The sequence below is a fragment of the Pimephales promelas genome, chromosome 24 (genome assembly GCF_988280905.1).
Source record: "Pimephales promelas chromosome 24, fPimPro1.hap1.1, whole genome shotgun sequence".
Classification (NCBI taxonomy): domain Eukaryota; kingdom Metazoa; phylum Chordata; class Actinopteri; order Cypriniformes; family Leuciscidae; genus Pimephales; species Pimephales promelas.
In genome coordinates, this window is record NC_142792.1 from 6,848,733 (window position 1) to 6,867,073 (window position 18,341).

General features: G+C 38.9%; 2 protein-coding genes across 2 annotated transcripts in view; both read left to right on the forward strand.

The window, feature by feature from the left end:
• The window catches only part of cped1 (cadherin like and PC-esterase domain containing 1), a 47,406-nt gene extending 36,427 nt beyond the window's left edge, over positions 1-10,979 (forward strand). Inside the window, 7 exon segments of the mRNA XM_089126816.1 lie at positions 2,293-2,410; positions 3,548-3,684; positions 6,197-6,417; positions 6,967-7,068; positions 7,248-7,335; positions 7,420-7,566; positions 9,855-10,979. Of these exon segments, the coding sequence (XP_088982942.1) occupies positions 2,293-2,410; positions 3,548-3,684; positions 6,197-6,417; positions 6,967-7,068; positions 7,248-7,335; positions 7,420-7,566; positions 9,855-10,094 (1,053 nt within the window). The 3' untranslated portion in view covers positions 10,095-10,979.
• Positions 10,980-12,214: 1,235 nt separating this feature from the next.
• On the forward strand, positions 12,215-17,387 carry wnt16 (wingless-type MMTV integration site family, member 16). Its single transcript, XM_039667915.2, has 4 exons — positions 12,215-12,784; positions 12,945-13,171; positions 14,827-15,113; positions 16,627-17,387. The coding sequence occupies exons 1-4, from the start codon at positions 12,693-12,695 to the stop codon at positions 17,089-17,091; spliced, it is 1,071 nt and encodes a 356-aa protein (XP_039523849.2). The 5' UTR covers positions 12,215-12,692; the 3' UTR covers positions 17,092-17,387.
• Positions 17,388-18,341: the final 954 nt, after the last annotated feature.

Below are 18,341 nucleotides of genomic sequence, written 5' to 3' on the forward strand. Positions count from 1 at the left end.
CAAATGCTAGAATTACTCCAACTAAAACCTCTCTTTCGGATTGGCCAATTAAAGGATTCAGTCAGAATACCTCTTTTATATTCTTTCAAATCAAACTTTTTGATGTCTGCTGCATATGCTACTTCTGTTTTCACCACCCTAATTGAAAAAGACACCCAATAGCCTGCCTTAGTGTGAGGGATTGTCTGACAGCATGACAGTTCTATATAGGATTACAATCCACAATCCACAGGATTACATTAAACACTCTCAGTAAAGCCACTTCAGGCTTTCATAACAAAGGCCGTATTTCATTGAGCAGATGGGACATCTGTACGGCACATCTCACAATGCACCCAGTTTAATTACACTTTCGTTTTTGCATTGATCAGTGTCGAAGAAAGCATGGCACAAAATGCATCAGCTTATCTGCCACTTCTAAGTCTCTTTGTTGGTTGGACACTCATGACCTGTAATACAACATCTGTCCAAGTACTCCTCTGACAAAATATGTTATTTTCAGGCTAAGAGCCTTGAGAAGAGCCTTTAAAGGTGGACAGTTTGCCCAGAAATAAATGTTTTTTTTTAAAAGATTCTATGCTACTAATATGTAATGAATAAAATGGCCTGAAAAAAAGTTGTTTAAAATATCCAAAATGGTTAGATAAACAGTCTATCTTTCTGTAAAAGTTTCATTCTGATTGTCAACTTCTTTAGTTTCATCCAACATAGACCGAGACTTGATCCCGCTGGAATGGTTTTACATGTTTGATCCTCTGCAGAAAGCTGCTAATCTCCTGCTTGTAAATTTCGATGTCTTTTAGTGCACCACAGCTGAGGGCTTTGTCTCCAATGTCGGCTTATTAAAGCATGTGTCCTTCCTCTCAGAGGGCTTAAGACTCTCACTTGAAACAAACTTTTAATGATAGAAGCTAAGCAGTGAGTTCTTGTGGACTCTGAAAGGGTGTGTGAGAGCTGGTGAGGCAGAGACTCGACCGTGTTGGTCGCTGAGAGTATGATCTGATGTACGGCAATAATCCCGGCTTTTCTATCAGCGCGGGTTATTCACTTTGATCCGTGGAAATTACATTGCCGTTTGTTACCAACACACGAGGCTCAGTAAAGCATAAATGTTCACACAAGCCCTGCATGGCAAAATTATATAGCAATACCACTTAAATTTGAAGGATAATTCATATCTGTAACATAAATGGTGCACACAAACTTTAATTCAAAGAGTTACAAATCTCTAAAAAGGAAATCTCATCAAAGAGTTTCATAGAACCTGCAAGATGACTTAAGAGAATGAATAAATGCGGTCACATTCGCTGATTTTTTATGCTACTCCGCAGTTCCGCATGTTCCTCTCATTCATACTGGTTTTGTGAAATCCTCATCAGCCAGATGTTCTTGATTCATTATTCTCTGGTGTAATGAAGGCAGAAGGATGCATCATCAAGCACTGATCTCAAGTTCTTCCACTGACTCCCCTGCATCACTGTAAAAACCTGAGAGTACCTGACCTTGGAAGAAACTCTTTATTCCATCATTTTCTTCTCCAGGGAATGGAAAAATGACAGATGAGAGAGATAAAATGAAGGGTTTTTGTTCTTTCAAGTTTTCTTTGCCCTCGGAATGTGAATTAATTACACGCATTTTCCTTTCCGGAGGGATGCTAACTTTTCTCCGGCTCTGGTGCATAAAGCGCTAGATGGTTTCCGCCAGGCTCGGATGAGCCTTCTGATTTATGCCGGGCTGCTCAGAATCAAAAGCCCGCTCGTGTTTGCACGCACACACTGTGTGCAGGTACGAACAAGAAAATCCCTGTTAAGTTGTCTTGTGGCACTTTGTCGAGAACAGCGGCAGGAACTTGGGGAATGTTACGTGGCCTCGAGAAGCCCCTGTGCAAAGTGTTAAGGAAGGGGGCAAGCGAAAGAGTCAACGGAGAGCCGGTCTTCTGAAGTGGAGCCAGACCCGATGGCTCCCGTGAGGGACTTCAGGGGTCGGCGGAGCAGGCTCACTGCTGTCATTTTGCCTGTTTGGTTTGTTTGACCCTTGACCCATAACAAGGGGCAAGGCCGCAGGGCAGGCGTCAGGCGGCGCGCCTGCTTTAATTTGTCCATGAGGAACCTTGTGTATCCAGACACATGAAAGCGAAGGGGAAAGCTATGGAAACTTTAAAAGAACTCAATCTTTATCCATCAAAGGGCCATTTTATTGTCTTGGGTGCTTATTTTTAACACAGGAGTGCAACCAGCACCTCAGGCTCAAAACTCACCTGTTTCTCTTTCTTTTTCCACTGTATTTCTGCAGGACTGTGGCCTGGTGGTCAGACCAGATCAGCCCTGCGGTTTGGAGCCCATCCCAGGGTCGAGATCTTCAGGAGAGGCCCAGGTCTCGCCTCGGCCTTGCCTCTCAGGAGATGAACCTGGTAGGTTTCTTCCAAGTTTTGATCATGGGTAGTAAAGAATCTGAAATTTGAATCAGAAACTTGCTGTAAGATTTACAATCCTGTTTTTTATATGTAAGGTAGTAACTCAAAAAGTCATTCCGGTCGCAGATTCCCTGTTTTGTGGACAGATGATTCATTTTCCAACTATTTTTCTTCTGGATGACAGTGTTGGGCCTAAAACCAAATTTCAGTTGCAAAGTAGTTAATCGTGTGTCTGGCTATATTAGCACGATATTCACAGTTTATAAGCCGCTCCACTAGAGGATGGGAAAGTTTTGCTATGAACTCAGAGTTTGGTAATTTATGTCTGCTTTTACAGTGTGATAATGTACTGATTCATCGCTTGAGTTGAATCATTGCTCAATACAATTATAAGGTTAGGGCCTCAGTGCTCACTTTATGGGGAAAATAATCATTTCATACAGGTTTTTTGAGTGAGCTGTCCTTCTGCAGGTTTCGCTTCAGTGTTCAGTGGGTGTATGTTCAGCTGCTAGGCCTTTTAGATGTAAAGCCACCAGGTTAGAGTTCAGAGGAGGTTTTCAGAGAGTGCTATAAAAGTAAAAAGACCGTCTTCAGCAGGGTAGTGCATCAAAGACAGTGGGGAACTACTTTAACTAACTGTTCGAGATGAGTTATAAACTTTGTTTGTGCGTGAGAACCCATCTAATTACATTTCCTTCTGAAACTCAAAAATCTGAATTGTTAACGTTTTCAAATCTCTTTTTTTTTTTCGGAAATGGTGTATTTATCAAATGCACAACAATACAGAATGCAACCGTAATCTCCAAATAAATGACAATGAAATTATGTGAGCTAAATGCATTTTATGGATATGCATTTAGGTCCAATGAAAAAGAGCAATTAAAGAGAAAAATATGTGATTTATATAACCGGCACAATGTCTAGCTGCAATGTTTCCCATCTGATTCAGCATTTTATGGTCAATTTTTGATATACAGCTAGAAGACTTTAAAACTTCACTGTAGAAGACTGTAGAAGACTTTAAAACTTCACATAGATTCTCTCCACTGTGAATCAAATGTGAATACTGTAATTTGAGTAGATCGTGTCATAGAAATTTAGTGCACTATAAAGAATATTTTACATCTCTGTCAGGTCGTTGGGTCGTCCCTTGCCTGAGCTGCTCAGATAACAGGACTTGTGATTGGAGAGAGGTTGCCTGGCAACCCGACAGATGTTATCACCCCTTGCTGGACCAACCTCAGTTGCAAACCTGCATGATGGACCGAAAGGTGAGGAACCAGGAACGTATGTGTGTGTTTGAAAGAAGTCTCTTGATAATTTACTCATCCTTTTTCATCCAAGATATCCATATCTTTCTTTTTTCAGTTGAAAAGAAATGAAGGTTTTTGATGAAAACATTCCAGGATTTTTCTCCATATAATGCACTTTACTGGTAACCAAATGGTTCAAGGGCCAAAAGACAGTTTCAGTGCAAACTGTTCAAAGGATTCCAGACGATGAATAAGGGTCTTATCAAGCATAATTATATATTCATATAATAAATAAATAACAAAGTTTAAGTTTTATAAGCTCAAATGCTCGCCTTGCTCTGTTCTGTGATGCACGTTCGTGACTCTGCTCTTCGAACTCGTTTATCAAAATAAACGAATGTTTTTTTCATGTCATTTGGTTTATTCAACGAACGAAATGAACAAATTGACTCGGGAAAAGATTCATTCATTTTGATGCTTATTTGAGCTTATAAAACTTAAACTCAGGTTTTTTTTTTTTTAATTGAGCGATCTTTTCGCTTGATAAGACCCTTATTCATCGTCTGGTGTCATTTAAAGCCCTTTGAACAGTGTGCAGTTTGCACTGAAACAGTCTTTTGAACCTTGAACCGTTTGGTTACCAGTAAAGTCCATTATATGGAGAAAAATCCTGGAATGTTTTCATCAAAAACCTTAATTTCTTTTCGACTGAAGAAAGAAAGACATGGACATCTTGGATGACATGGGGGTGAGTAAATTATCAAAAAAAGTTTTTTTTAAAAAGTGAACTACTTTAATATAACTGTTTTAATATACTGACAAAATATAGACAAGCATGCGCTTGGATGTTAATATATTATTGTTATAGTTGGTGTAAACTGGACAAAATTTGAATGACTCGTTGATGGAAATTATTCTAAAGTTTAAATCATCTGTTTGAAATTGCTCTCTTCCCTGCAGTTGATGTTAAAATACATTTCACTGGTTCTTCTGCATCTGACAGCTTTGCCATATGTGTGTACATACAGTACTGAAGAGTAAATTAATGTGGAAGTCAGGCAGCTCGAATAGCATTGAAGTTCCATTGGCAGAGAGCAGCTGTTTATCAGAGAGAGCAACAGCAGGTGCTGAGCTCACATCAGCCGCATGATTCAATTACACTGCTGCTTTTAAAGTATGCTGTAAATTCCTCAGAAAGAAGAGGGAAAATAATTCTGGGAAAGAAAACCATACTCTCTTGTGTTTGCAGCTACATTTTATTTTTATTTTTTATTTTATTTTTTAGCCTAATGTGATCTGCACACCTCCCTGTGTTTTGGGTTGTTTTTAAATGATTGCCTAAAGCCCAGCCGGGCTTTTCAGAGCCCTGTGCCAAACCTACAGTCTGTTCCCCCTTGAAACACTCCCTCAGCACTCATCTTCACAGCATAAATCTTTCACTTTTCTCGATTTAAGATTCACAAAATCAGATCTGACACAAACAAATAGCCACATTACACAAAGGCCCAAGCTCTCGCTATACAGACAGGCCACAACATTCTGACTGCGAGCCCATCCAAGAAGAAAACAGTGACTCTTCAGGAAAGATTGTTTCAAATAAAAGAGCTTTAGATTGTCAAGGACTAGAGTTATACTCATGAATTTGTTTCATCTTTAATGCATTTCTGCAGTCTCAAGGCACCCATGTGCTTCGTTTTGAGTTCACAGTGTAATTTCATATTTGTATGCTATTATTTTTCTTGTACAAAATACATTTAATAAAAATAGTAGTATAGCTATTGCCATATATATACTGTATATATATATACATTTTTTTCTACCGTCTCTGGACACTGTATGGACTGTTGTTGGGAAAAAAAAAATACAGGTTTGGAACAACATGAGTGCAACTTCTTACTTCTTGCTGAAAGTATTTGTCCTTAATCTTGTAAGTATGTCTCTAATGCCTGCTCCCTGAGATCTTGTGATTTAGACTGGCATTCCTGCCAACTTCACTTTAAAAGCACACACACAGACGAACATCCAAGCTTATGAGACTCTTGTGAAGTGCTTTGTGGCGACTGTGATCTCAGCAGAGCATATTGTAAATTTAACTTAAATGTAGTGGGTGTAATTAATTACTGTAATTTAATGCAATACTTTTTAGAAAGACTAGTAACACAGTAATCTAATTGCATTGTTGAATATGTAATTAGTAGCTAGTAATTAATTACCTTTTTTTTTTTTTGAGTATCTTACCCAAACACTGGGTGGACCCCTCTTGGAGGCAGCCATGTTGAGATCACATGACCAGCAGAATAATAATTTGGTAACCCCGCTGTTATGTTGTTTGGAAAGATATGTGGTAAAAGAAGCCGCATAGTAAAACACCTGAAGACGTGCCTTTTAAATGGAGGATTGTGTGTTTGTGCTGTGTATTTTTTTTTTTTTTTTTTGACTTGACTTGACTTGACTTGACTTGACAAGATCTGTGTTTAAGAAGTCAGTCCATGTCTTACAACATCTGACCTATGTGCATGTTTTCACCCAGGTCCTGTTTATCGGTGACTCCACCAATCGAGGGATGATGTACTACCTGATGGAAAGGGTGAACACCACGCTGGAGGACTGGGACAAGGCCCACGACACCATCATCTACCACAACCTGAACCAGGGCCGAACTATCGCCAGCTACTCCTACTACCCACAATTCTGGCTGCCAAAGTCCCAGAGACCCACCTTCCAAAGAGCTCTGCAGCAACTTCTAGAAAGGTGTGTGTGTATGTATGTGTACGAGCTCTGGAGGACGTTCGTCTCCGTGTGGCTGTGGATTACACCCATTAAGCTGTGAATGTGAGGGTTTGGGATGGTGGTAAAGGCCTTGTTAACACACTGAATGACTTTGGCAGTGTGTTTGATGGTGGGATGTGGGCTGTATGTGGTTGGGAGTCTGTGTGTCAGACTAGAGTATCTCAGCAGGGACGGTAACCGCTGCTGGCTCAGCGCGCTGTTGATCTCACACAGCTACTGATGTGGGCAGAAGGGTGGGATATGAAGCACAGATGTGATTGTGTTTGTGTTTGAGTGTGCTTTTAGTGTGCATCTGTTAGGGACATGTGTTTTGGGGCTGCTTGAATGATCTGACACTTTTTTTTTGCAAAATGAAATTAATAAGCAGGATTTCGATTTGTTTTAGTGGTAGAAAACGAAACAGTTTGCAGTTTGAATACATTTTTAATACATTCTTGACATCAGTGGCATGGATCGTTGGTTATGTTTTCTGGATGTGTTGTTGATCCTTAACCTCTTCCACCGGGACAGGTCACGACCCCTGAAGAACTCACCTCAGACAGTGCTGGTCGCTGGAGGGGTGCAGTGGCTGAACCTGAACCATTTGAGAACCATTCAACAGGTTTTACAGAGGTAAATGCCCAGCCTGTTCATTATTAGCTTGAGTTGACCACATTTTAATCAACAAAATTCCAATGGCAAATACTTTTCTTCCTTTTTTAAGGTCGCTGGTTTTGCTTTGTGTGGTTTAATACCAATCTGACTGTGTGGCCTTTAATACTTTAACAGCATATCTCTAATTTTTCTCCAAGGGAGGGTCTTGAGAACATCATGGTGGTGGTGAAGTCTTTAGGAATGGGTTTCCATCTGCCTGTGGATGGTATTCGCTCCCTTCCACTGGTAAGGACCACTGGAGACCCTTGGATCTGGTCTGTATTCATTCATGTATTGACAGTCTTTATCATCTCCATGCATTGTTTCTAGAATGGAGTGCAAGAACTCTATAATGCGAACAAGAATATTCTGGAATGCGCCAAGCATCTTGGATTTGAGGTCATTGACACTCTCAGCATCACCATGGGTCGGTATAAGGAGTTCCTGCAGGGACGATGTGCCTGCCATTTTCATGAGGTAAAAGAAAAGAGATTTACACTACCATTCAAAGGTCTGGGGTAAAAATGTATATTTTTGTAAAGCGAGAAGTCATTATAAAATAATGCAGCACTTCAAAAAGTTTTGAGGTGCTGTTCTTTCTATTCATCAAGAATCTTTTCAAGAATCAATGGACACTGAAGACTGGCGTAATGTTATTTTAAATTATAATATTTATTTATTCCAATATTACTGTTTTACTGTATTTTTTATGAAACAAATGCAGCCTTGTTGAGCATAAGAGGCTTCTTTCAAAAACATTACACAGTCTTACAGGCCCCAGACTGTTCAATAGTAATTCTGAACTACAGTAAAAAAGTGTTATTCAATTATTTAAAATGAATGAAAGTCCAGTTATGCTGATTAAAGGCCTGTCTCGCATAGACACTTCAATGCAAAAAGAACATAACTTATTCTAATAACTCTGTTGTTAAACCAGGATGTGCTAATTCTGTAAATGTGTAGTTATATTATTATGGATATAATTTACTGCACAGAAGGCACAACTAATTGACATTGTATTTTTAGATCCACACATACATGTGTGTGAATGAAACAGTTCCACCAATCACACTCCTATAGATCCCGCTTTTCCAGCCTTCCAGTCCCATAAATCTTTTACAAGAGAAACCATTCCTTTTTTTACTTCACCCTAAATGTGATTTGCGGATCAGTTAATGAGTAATTAGCAATTAGGCAGGTTTTTATTAGCCAATAAAGAGCAGGTTGGGAACAGATGTATTAGCTCACTGAGTGTGTGAAGTGGTGGTAGAAACACCAAACCTGCTCACATATGGGACTGATATCACCGTGGAGCGACCACATCTGACAACAGACCAGCAGATTTAGACCAGACAAACTTAACGACAAGTAACATCAGGGTCTTTTGCTTAAGTTTTAAAGGAGCTTTTGTTTAGTCTTTGACTTTTTTGTTATTTAGTGCTCAGAGGAAACAAGTTCTTAACCGTTAAGTATTTTGTAAAGCAGGGAGCTAATAAGAATTGGCCATTTAAAGTGGATATAAAACGCAAATGGGATAAAAATGGGATTCCTAATTTTAAAAATGTGTCCCGTGTCAGAGAACGGAGCCACACACAGAGGTTATTTGCTTACATGATCAACATCTCTCATTCCCTGTGTACTGAGTGCAACAGTTGGGTTCTGGAAGTAAAAACTGTTTATTTACTCCATTAGGAAATTGATTTTTAACAATAACTTATGAACCATAAAGACAAACCTAATGTGAGCTTCAAAGTGGGTTAACTAATGGTTTATGCTTTTTTTGAACCCGCATTGATTTGTGACAAGCTATTTTTTCTATATTCAACAACTTTGAATAAATACTTTTTTTCTCCATTTTTAATTTGCTTGTTGTTCGCAATGATTCATGGGATTGTAGTTTTTTTTAATGAAAACCTACCCCTTGTACCTTATACCTTTTTTTTTTTTGTCCAATTTTCAAATAGTTTTTTGCTTCAAATAAACTTCCCATTGTTGTGATTTTGTGATTCACCTCGTGGCTGGTTGGCTTGGTTCATGACTTCGATCGTTTCATCGCGTATAGGGCGACAACCTACGTCTGTGGTTTTTGGTTGTCGTTGTCGACAACCTACGACAACCAACCTGTCTGTGATGCTTCACGACATCCCAACAAAAAAGACTGCCATGTTTGATTTTTTTTATTGGTCGTCCACGACGGTTCCGTCACATGTATGAGGTTGACCAATAGGAGCACAGAAGCTTTTCCGTACACAACTTTCAAAAGTGGTGAAACGAAAGAGAGACGATGGTGCTAACGTTAAAACGAAAAGCAAAAATATATAAGAAAACAACATTTTACCTCAAGTTCTCTTTGGAGGATTGACAGCTGTCCTCTTCGACCAATCCAGGAACCGGAACGTGTCCCTGGTTTTCTTTCTTTTTCACAGGACAGCCAATACAACACGTTAAAGACGGCACACGATGACTGGTCAGGAAGCAACGTATAGTCTGACGTGTCTTGTCCACGACACGACAAGATTTTAGGAGTCAAAAACGCACACAGTGACTATTGTAACAGGCAAAAAAAAATTGTGTAATCTGAACCAGGCATTTCACACCTTATTCAACTCCTCACTTAATTAGTGAAGACTGCAAGACCTGAATTGGGTGTAGATAAGGAAGACGTACAAAATGTGCAGTGCTCCGGAGATGGATTTGAAATCCCCTGGCATAGATCATCGATTAGCCAAGATGATTCTTTGATGATCATTTTATTTTGTTTACAGGTCTATAAGCTTCCCTTTCCGACTGCTGCTTCCCAAAGACATTTGAAGATCTTGAAGCTTGGTGGAGAAAGCGGGAACCCAGCCAATGAGCAAACAGGACTTCAGAAGCACGAGGATCCATCGTCTCCACCTGACGTGTCCTACCACGTAAAGGGACCAGTGAACGCAGTGTACTCTGAGATCCTCCTCAGCAGGATATGTGAGAATCACGCCGTCAATCGGACCATTCGCCAACAGTGACAAAAAGACATTTAGCGGCTGGTGACGCTAACCTGTGCTTGTTGTTCAGGTGTGTTTGTGTGTGTCTGTATGAGCTGTGAATATATATTTGTGTGTGTGTGTGTGCGTGCGTGTGCTCAATATTGAGAAAGGGCTAAACTGCACACCGATTGGTCTAAATCTACTATATGCTGTATCAAAGGGGTAAATTGGATGGCGAGTTAGGTGTCTGTTTGTGCATGTGTGTTTCTGTGTAGAGCGATCCAGATGGAAAAGGGGTGTGGAGGGTTCAATGAGACCCCCTGAAGCCCTGTCAAAATGACTTTGGCAGCTGTGGCTTAAGGTGCAGGCAGTGATGAAAAAACTGTGAGACTGTCTTGCAGCCCCTTCAAACAGCCTTTCAAAAACGTTTCTACAACGCTCATGCAACATTCCCACAATTGTGCTACTGCTGAACCATTGGCTGAAATGTTCCCAATATGTTTTGGGAACATTTTGCAGCTGCTATGGAGTGCCTTTGATGTCACCCTGCTTCACATTTACACTTTTATGGAAGCTCGGGCAATGTTTTGAAGTCCAGCTTTACACCCCCTTTCCTTCACATGCCAGGTTCATCAAGTATTTATAAAGTATGTTCAATGCCAAAGGTCTTATGAAGTATATTTTATGTTGTAGTATTACTGTCTTATGTTCCTCACATATATTTCTACATTTATTTTTCTACCACTGTGTTTTCTAGTGCCTTTAATAATAATCTGCGTAAAATGTTCTAAATGCTGTTTACAAAAAAGAGTTTATTTATACTTTTTTGATAGTAAGAATTTTGATATTGTTGCTGGATTTACTCTTAATTGCTGGAATGCATGATGTTTCAGTTGTCCATAATTTATGTTAAACAGGAAGTGGTTTGTGGAGAGAAAAATTAGCAGGATTTATTTGAAATGTCTCATAAAACAACTTATCTTCCCATCAGTTACTTGAAGTAAAATAAATGAACCCATGAACCCGCATGAGTTGACACGTAAAGATTCCACAGCGCGTGATTACTCTCTTATTGACATGAGTTTTAGGGTCAATTTATATATGTTTTGAATGGCTGTGCCAATGTATCTGTCTGGTTGTAGCCTACATGAAATATGTGATTCCAACAATCAACATGAAATGTAACTTAACATCACAAACAATTAAAAATGTATTTTTTCATAATTTAAAAAATTGGTCCTTAAATTTATAATTTTTTTATGTATATTTAATTTGATTCTACCATTTAGGTCATAGGCTGTTTTAGCAGAAAAAATATTTGACGTGTAGTGTAGTCCATGCAAACTTTGTTGCTGAAAAATTAGAGCTTTATTGTCATTGTCAACAACCAGATTACAAAAAGTCACCATGCTCTGCTCTATTCTTGATCTATTAAAAAATATATATATATTGTTAAAAAAGAACCTTTTCTATTGAAATGTATTTAAAAAGCCTTTTTATAGCATTTTCATAGGCCTATTTATGACCATATAATTACATTTGTATCAACTTTTTACTTTAGACTAATCTTTTATTTTTATTGTTAATGATCTAATGCTTTTCTTTTGTTGTGCCTTCATAGTAAGACGCAAGTCCCCCTTAATCGAATCCGGAATATGGTGGTTTCGACTAGGCTATCTTTATGAAAAATCATTAAAGTATCAATAACTAGCCTATGGGTGAAAACAAAATAGCACGTCAAAATAACAAATAGCCTACTCTGTGCTCGTTCGCGTTTTATAAACATTTCTTTTATTCTCTTAATTGGAAAGTTTAATTAATAACATTTAGGCTAGTGGTTTTAGTTATTTCTGTTTTATTAGCAAAATCGAAATCCTTCCGAAATTAGCCTACATGACATAATTCTCTAACTTTCCAATTATGTCAAAATAAATAAATATAGGCTATAAATATTCACTCAATAACAAGTTAGATTTAAATGATTAATTTATGGAAGTTATGTTATAATAGTCGATCTTTTGAAAGTCATTGCATAATTTGAAGACTGTGGGTAGTTATAGAATCTCAACATTTTTAATTTTAAATGGTTTTACCCTGTCTAAGCGTCAGAGTTTCTGTTCTTCTACCTTTTATGTCAAGCTTGTTTTTTAAATATATGTTAAATATGCTCAGTTAAATACTTAAGTCCTATTTATTCCTAACACAGTCCTTTCAATCTCACAAAAACCCGAGTGTCCTTGATTCTTTCTCGCTTTGCTCTCTCACCGATCTTCAAGCCAACATCGCTTGGTCCAATCCGTGTTAACAACGGTCGTACCTTCTGAATATTAATGAGCCTGTCCAACCAATCACGATATGGGAGCGCTGCACATGAGAGCGTTTAGTTGCGCGCTTTCCAACAGCAGTATATAACTGTTTGTGTCTATTTGAGTTCGCAGTGATGGTGAATGTGAGTGACTTCTTGGTGTTTGGATGTTTTTTTTTTCTAACATGCGACTTAATGGATACATGCAAGGACTTGTGAATTTAAAAGCACCGTTTGTGGATTACATACGCTAGATATTAGATGTAGTGGACCGGTATGAGTTGTCGTTGTTGTCCTAACGTTCAGTTCGGGACTAGTTAAATGAAGTGGACATGGATAATACCGGTTGTGGAATACATGCAATTTTTCATTTATTCATTATATGGCTCTCAGTGTGCCCTTTGTGCTCTCAGGGAACTTGGATGTAAGTATATAAGTGCTGTGCGGTCTTTACTGTCAAATAATGTTTGAATGAAAAGTTTGAAAATTGTCTCCTTTTCCTCGGGCCTGGTTATGGCATTTCAATCCAGGCCGACAGGAGAGGAGAACCGCTTCTGATCTTTGTGTCACACTCCGCATCACAGGTGGTTGGGCATCACATCTGTAGGAGTGCCCGAGAAGTTGGGTTGCGCGCATTTGCCCCTGTCGCACAAGCAGAAGGAGCTGTGCGCGCGCAAACCGCACCTTCTACCGAGCGTTAAAGAGGGCGCGCGCCTGGGCATCACCGAGTGCCAAACGCAGTTCAAACACGAACGCTGGAACTGCTCGACCCGACGGGACCCGAACGTGTTCGGCTACGAGCTCACCAGTGGTATGCATGTCACATCGAAATAGATTTATTTGAATGTCCATATTTGAATGTTTTTTTTTAAACTATGCAGTTAGCCTAACTTTATTTATACAAGTAAATAATATAAAGTTTGACCAGCACATCTTAAAGAAATCTTGATACAATCGGCCTACTAAAACTTGGGGGGACAGAGAGGATTTTTTTTTAACATTTTAAAAAAAGTGGGAATGAATTGATACATTGAAAAAGGTAGAAAAATCGTCAAACTTTAAATGTTTGATGATCACTGTATTGCTAGTAAATTATTTCTTTCAATAATATTATTCACTTTCAGATGTCAATAAAATTGTCTAAAAGCAGAAAAAAAATTCAAAATATGTAATGCATATGGTTACTGGACAGACACTTCAACTAAATATAATCAATATCTTCAATTGTCATGAGAAAAACAAGTTTCTGTTGTATAATGAGAGATCACCACTTTTGTAATTGTTTAAAGCATCTGAATGTTTTTAATTGACTGTCAATCCTCTGTTTTTGAAATGCTGATTCATGTGTTGGATATTTTATTCATGGAACAACTGAACCCACAGCTGTTTTAGGTTAACCTCTCTACTAAATTTACTATGGTCTTCAGCTGGCCCTGAATTGCATACAGGATTAGAATGATTACAAAACAAAGATTCGATCTGACATGCGAGAACATGTTTCTTGATTTTTGTGAATTCAAATAAGATTTACCCCAAGTTTCTGTCACAGAGCGGTTCAAATCCAAGCTCGAGTCAGGGAGAAACTGAATCTCGTGTTGTATACATTTCCTGCTGCCACAACCGGGGTTTAGGGTTTAGAATTAGGCATGTCTACAAATATGCACTACAAATACAACAGTGTATTGTCTATTCTATTCTAATTTAATTATATTTCTATTGTAAATTTATTCCAGTTATTTAAACTTCTTGCTCTGTTAAGCTTATCTCCCTTGGAAGTAATAGAAAAAGATCATAGCAAATATTTTCTAGTAATTAAGACAAAGCCTACTTTGCTATCTTAAAGCAAATTCTTTTAGCAAATTTCTTCAGAAATTGTGGTATAAATATATATTTATGTTAGCTATTTATATTTCAAAATTAGCAAGAACTGCACACATGATTTTATGAATAAAAACATAGGCATGAAGTGATTTTTAATAAAAACTGAACTGAAAATAGATCTAAAATGATATTTACTGTGAATATTTTAACACAATCCATCCATGAAATGCATATCAGAGATATTTATTTAATATGCAAAATAGTGACTTTTCTTTTTCAAAAGGCTGAATTTGGTTACACTTTATTTTAGTGTCCTTGTTAAACATGTAGTTAACTGTAAGTTTTGCATAATTGCATGCAGCTAACCCTAAATGTGTAATTGCATTCTAACAAGGACACCTTAAATAAAGTGTAACCCAGATTTTTTATAGCACCATCTGTTCTCACCATAAAAATAAATACATAAATAAATAAATAAAAACTTCAGCCAAACATTTCTATAGTCTGTCTGAATGCCAGTGACATTCCCAGACTCCTCTGCTGCACTGTGAGACCCTTTTATCTTACATTCCCATATTTCCCAGTTTCAACATTTGTAAGTGCTGGATCGGCATCTTGCTTACATTCTCTTTTTTGTTTTTTAAGGGACAAAAGAGACAGCATTTATCTACTCTATAATGGCTGCCGGGCTGGTTCATGCAGTCACTCGCTCTTGCAGTGCAGGAAATATGACGGAGTGTTCGTGTGACACGAGCCTGTTGGGCAGCGGTTCGTCTACAGAGGGCTGGCACTGGGGTGGGTGCTCCGATGACATCGCCTTCGGGACACTGTTCAGCCGCCGCTTCATCGAAAATGCGGTAAAGAACACATCGGCCCGTGGTGAGGACGCCCTGCTCACTATGAACCAGCATAACAGCGAGGCTGGGAGACAGGTGGGTGACAGAACTGACCTTCCTATTGTGCATTGTTAGTTATGAAAATGAGTGACTGCTCGCTTATTTTTTCCCTTAATATTCTCCTTAGAGATCTCAAAAAAGGCTTTACTAAGAAGTCATGGACTTAAACCAACCAACCCTGAGAGCAATAATAACATTCTAAACTTTATTTGGAACAAAAAAGTATTTTAGTGTAACAAATAGACAAAGGTACAAGTCTTTGTACTTAACGTCTTTTATGAAGGCATAAAGTAAAATCCCAAAAGTATGGCAAATGATGTACCGATAATCAATTCACTATGCTTCATGGAAGTATGTGTCGTTGCTGAGCTCTTTTGCCATCATTTCGGTTTCCATTGGTTCTCTTTTAAGATTTTTAAGTTGAAATCACACTGACTTGCAGCTTTTACAGAAGCATATGCCATTGCTTTATATACAGTAGTTATCATCAAATGATGGAGTAAATGGGATTTTTAATTCGGCATCGTGGTGGTTGCCCTTCATTGACGCACTGAGAGAATTTTTTGCCTTTCCATTTACATTTTGAGTGACATATGTCAAGTTGAAGCATCAATTGGCATGTGATTTTGCTTGCCTGCTTCAAAAAGAAAGCAACAGAACTAGTGAGCTCTCTTAGTTCAGGGCTATGTTTCCCTATATAGATGCCAATTCACTCTAATTGGAGAAAATATGAAAGGTGTGATAGTCTCCGTTTATAAACAGCCTTGTATCATCACTAAAGTTCAATATTGATGGTCCAACACAAGGTTTCCTCAATCACCTCGAGGTTTTATGCGAGACGACGAACTTGCATACTCTGTATTGTTTTTGACATTTAAAATATGAGTTTTCTCCAGCATAAATCTTTGACTTGTTCTAACTGACAACAGAAACTATTTCAAAACAACCAAATAAGAACAGAAATAGTAATGGGCTGCTTCAGCTCTAGCAATTTGTCATTCATATGAGTTACATCTCCCCACATGCTCTTGATTAATCTAAAAAGCTGATGATTTGCACCGAATTCCACAGCCTTGACTGAAGAACACTTGTAAGTGTTTGGAGACCCTAAACCACAGCTCTGGTTGGAAACCACCAAGGAGTGTTTAAGCTCGACAAAATTCCCCTCAAGTCAGCGAAGGGCCTCCGTAATCCTTCACCCAAACGAATGCTCCTATTTTATGATAGTCGTCTGCTCACAAAATACCCCTTCGACTTACATGGTGCAGGAAAGGAAGGACATCAAATCTCCATCCTTAAAAATTATATAGTCCTTGGAAATGTGGTTTATAGTCAACCCGGGTTAACTCTCCCAGAGATTTACATTAGTTCCGCATTTTTGCTTGAAGTCCAGGAAGTCTCAAAATAAATTGCGAAAATGTTGGAAGGCTGAAATTGAATCAGTTCACATGTCTGCATGCTTACATAGAAAAACAAGCTGCTCTCCTGATCACAGTTTCTTTCTGTTGTCAATCATTTATAATGCTCTCCGTATCCAATTCCTCGGCAGGCGGTGGCCAAAACGATGTTGACAGACTGCCGCTGTCACGGCGTGTCGGGTTCGTGTGCGGTGAAGACGTGTTGGCGCACAATGGCCCCGTTTGAACGTGTGGGTGCCTACCTGAAGGAGCGCTACGAGACCAGCGTTCAGGTGGTGGAGCGCTCCAAGCGCAAGGTGCGACGTAAGGACAAAGATCAACGCCACATGGCTATCGAGAAAGAGGAGTTAATATTCCTCAACAAATCGCCAAATTACTGCTTGGAGGACCGACGGTTGGGCGTGACGGGGACCAGGGGCCGCAGGTGTAACAGAACTTCAGTCGGGCCGGACGGCTGCAACCTGCTGTGCTGTGGCCGGGGCTACAACACACACGTGGTACGACACGTGGAGCGCTGCGAGTGTAAGTTCGTCTGGTGCTGTTACGTTCGGTGTCGGCGCTGTGAGACGATGAACGACATGCACACTTGCAAGTAGAGCAACTACTTGGGGAGGGTTGGAAAGACAAGACCTCGTGAGAGGAAGTGGACCTTCTTTGCGCCGTTGGCCCTATCAAACAAGTACTGTATGTTGACAAAATATCCATGGCAACCAGAAATCCACAGCAAAAACCTGGGAGAAACGGTATAATCCCCTTTAAGTACACATGCGTAACTCTTCCCATGGGCTTCAAATGGGAATCAAGCCATTTTGTATATAATGACTGTGGAATATAACTGGAGCATAAAGGGAACTTAAACACTGAACTGCAGAGAAAAGTCTAAATAGATGAGTTTGGGGGGGGGGGGGGGGGGTTATATTGAGGGCTCCTTCAGTTAAAGGGATAGTTCACTTTGAAATAAATATTTGATATGTTTTAGCTTACCTCAAGGGCCGCAGTTTCCAAGTTTCCACAGTATTTTCAATTTTGATATTTTTAGGTCAAACCGTTCTTGTCTATCAGTCATATAATGGAGGTCTATGGGGGTCTATAAATTAAACATTATTTAGTGACTCTTAAATGTAAGTACACATTGATTGCCTAAGACGCAAGTGATCTGAGGGTGAGGGCGCTTCGGTCTGCGCAAGCACGCTGGCAAGAGATCACTTGTCCCTGTGCCTTCAGATCACTTGGACGTGGCTGTGAATACAAGAGGTGAAAACGATATAAATATTGTTCGTTTTCTCAAGCAAAGCACTCGTTTCGTGTCTTAGGCCATCAATGTGTACTTACATTTAATAGTCATTCAATCATGTTTAATTTGGACTTCTCTGTGCATGCTCTTTGAGGTGGACCCCATAGACCTCCATTATATGACTGGCAGACAAGAACGGTTTGACCTAAAAATATCAAAATTGAAAATACTGCAGAAACAAAGACACCTACATCTTGGATGCCCTTGAGGTAAGCTAAACATATCAAAAAATTATTTCAAAATGAACTATCCCTTTAATGATGAATTTTAATGGGAATTATGTAGATAAATGCAAGGATATTTTTGATATGTAGGTTCCAAATGAGAATCCCTTATATAAATAATTCCCAAAGGATGTATTCTGCAGTTTTAGCTTTGTTTTATGCATTTAAATGTATATATTAAATTATGAACAATCAACATTATGCGATTACAATTACACCTCGTTTTGAGTTTGAAAAACTTAAATAAAATTAGTTTTTTAGAGACCATGAACATTCCTTTTGCTTTTGACTGTTAATGTTTCTCTGTCTGGTCCTTCCATCCTGAATA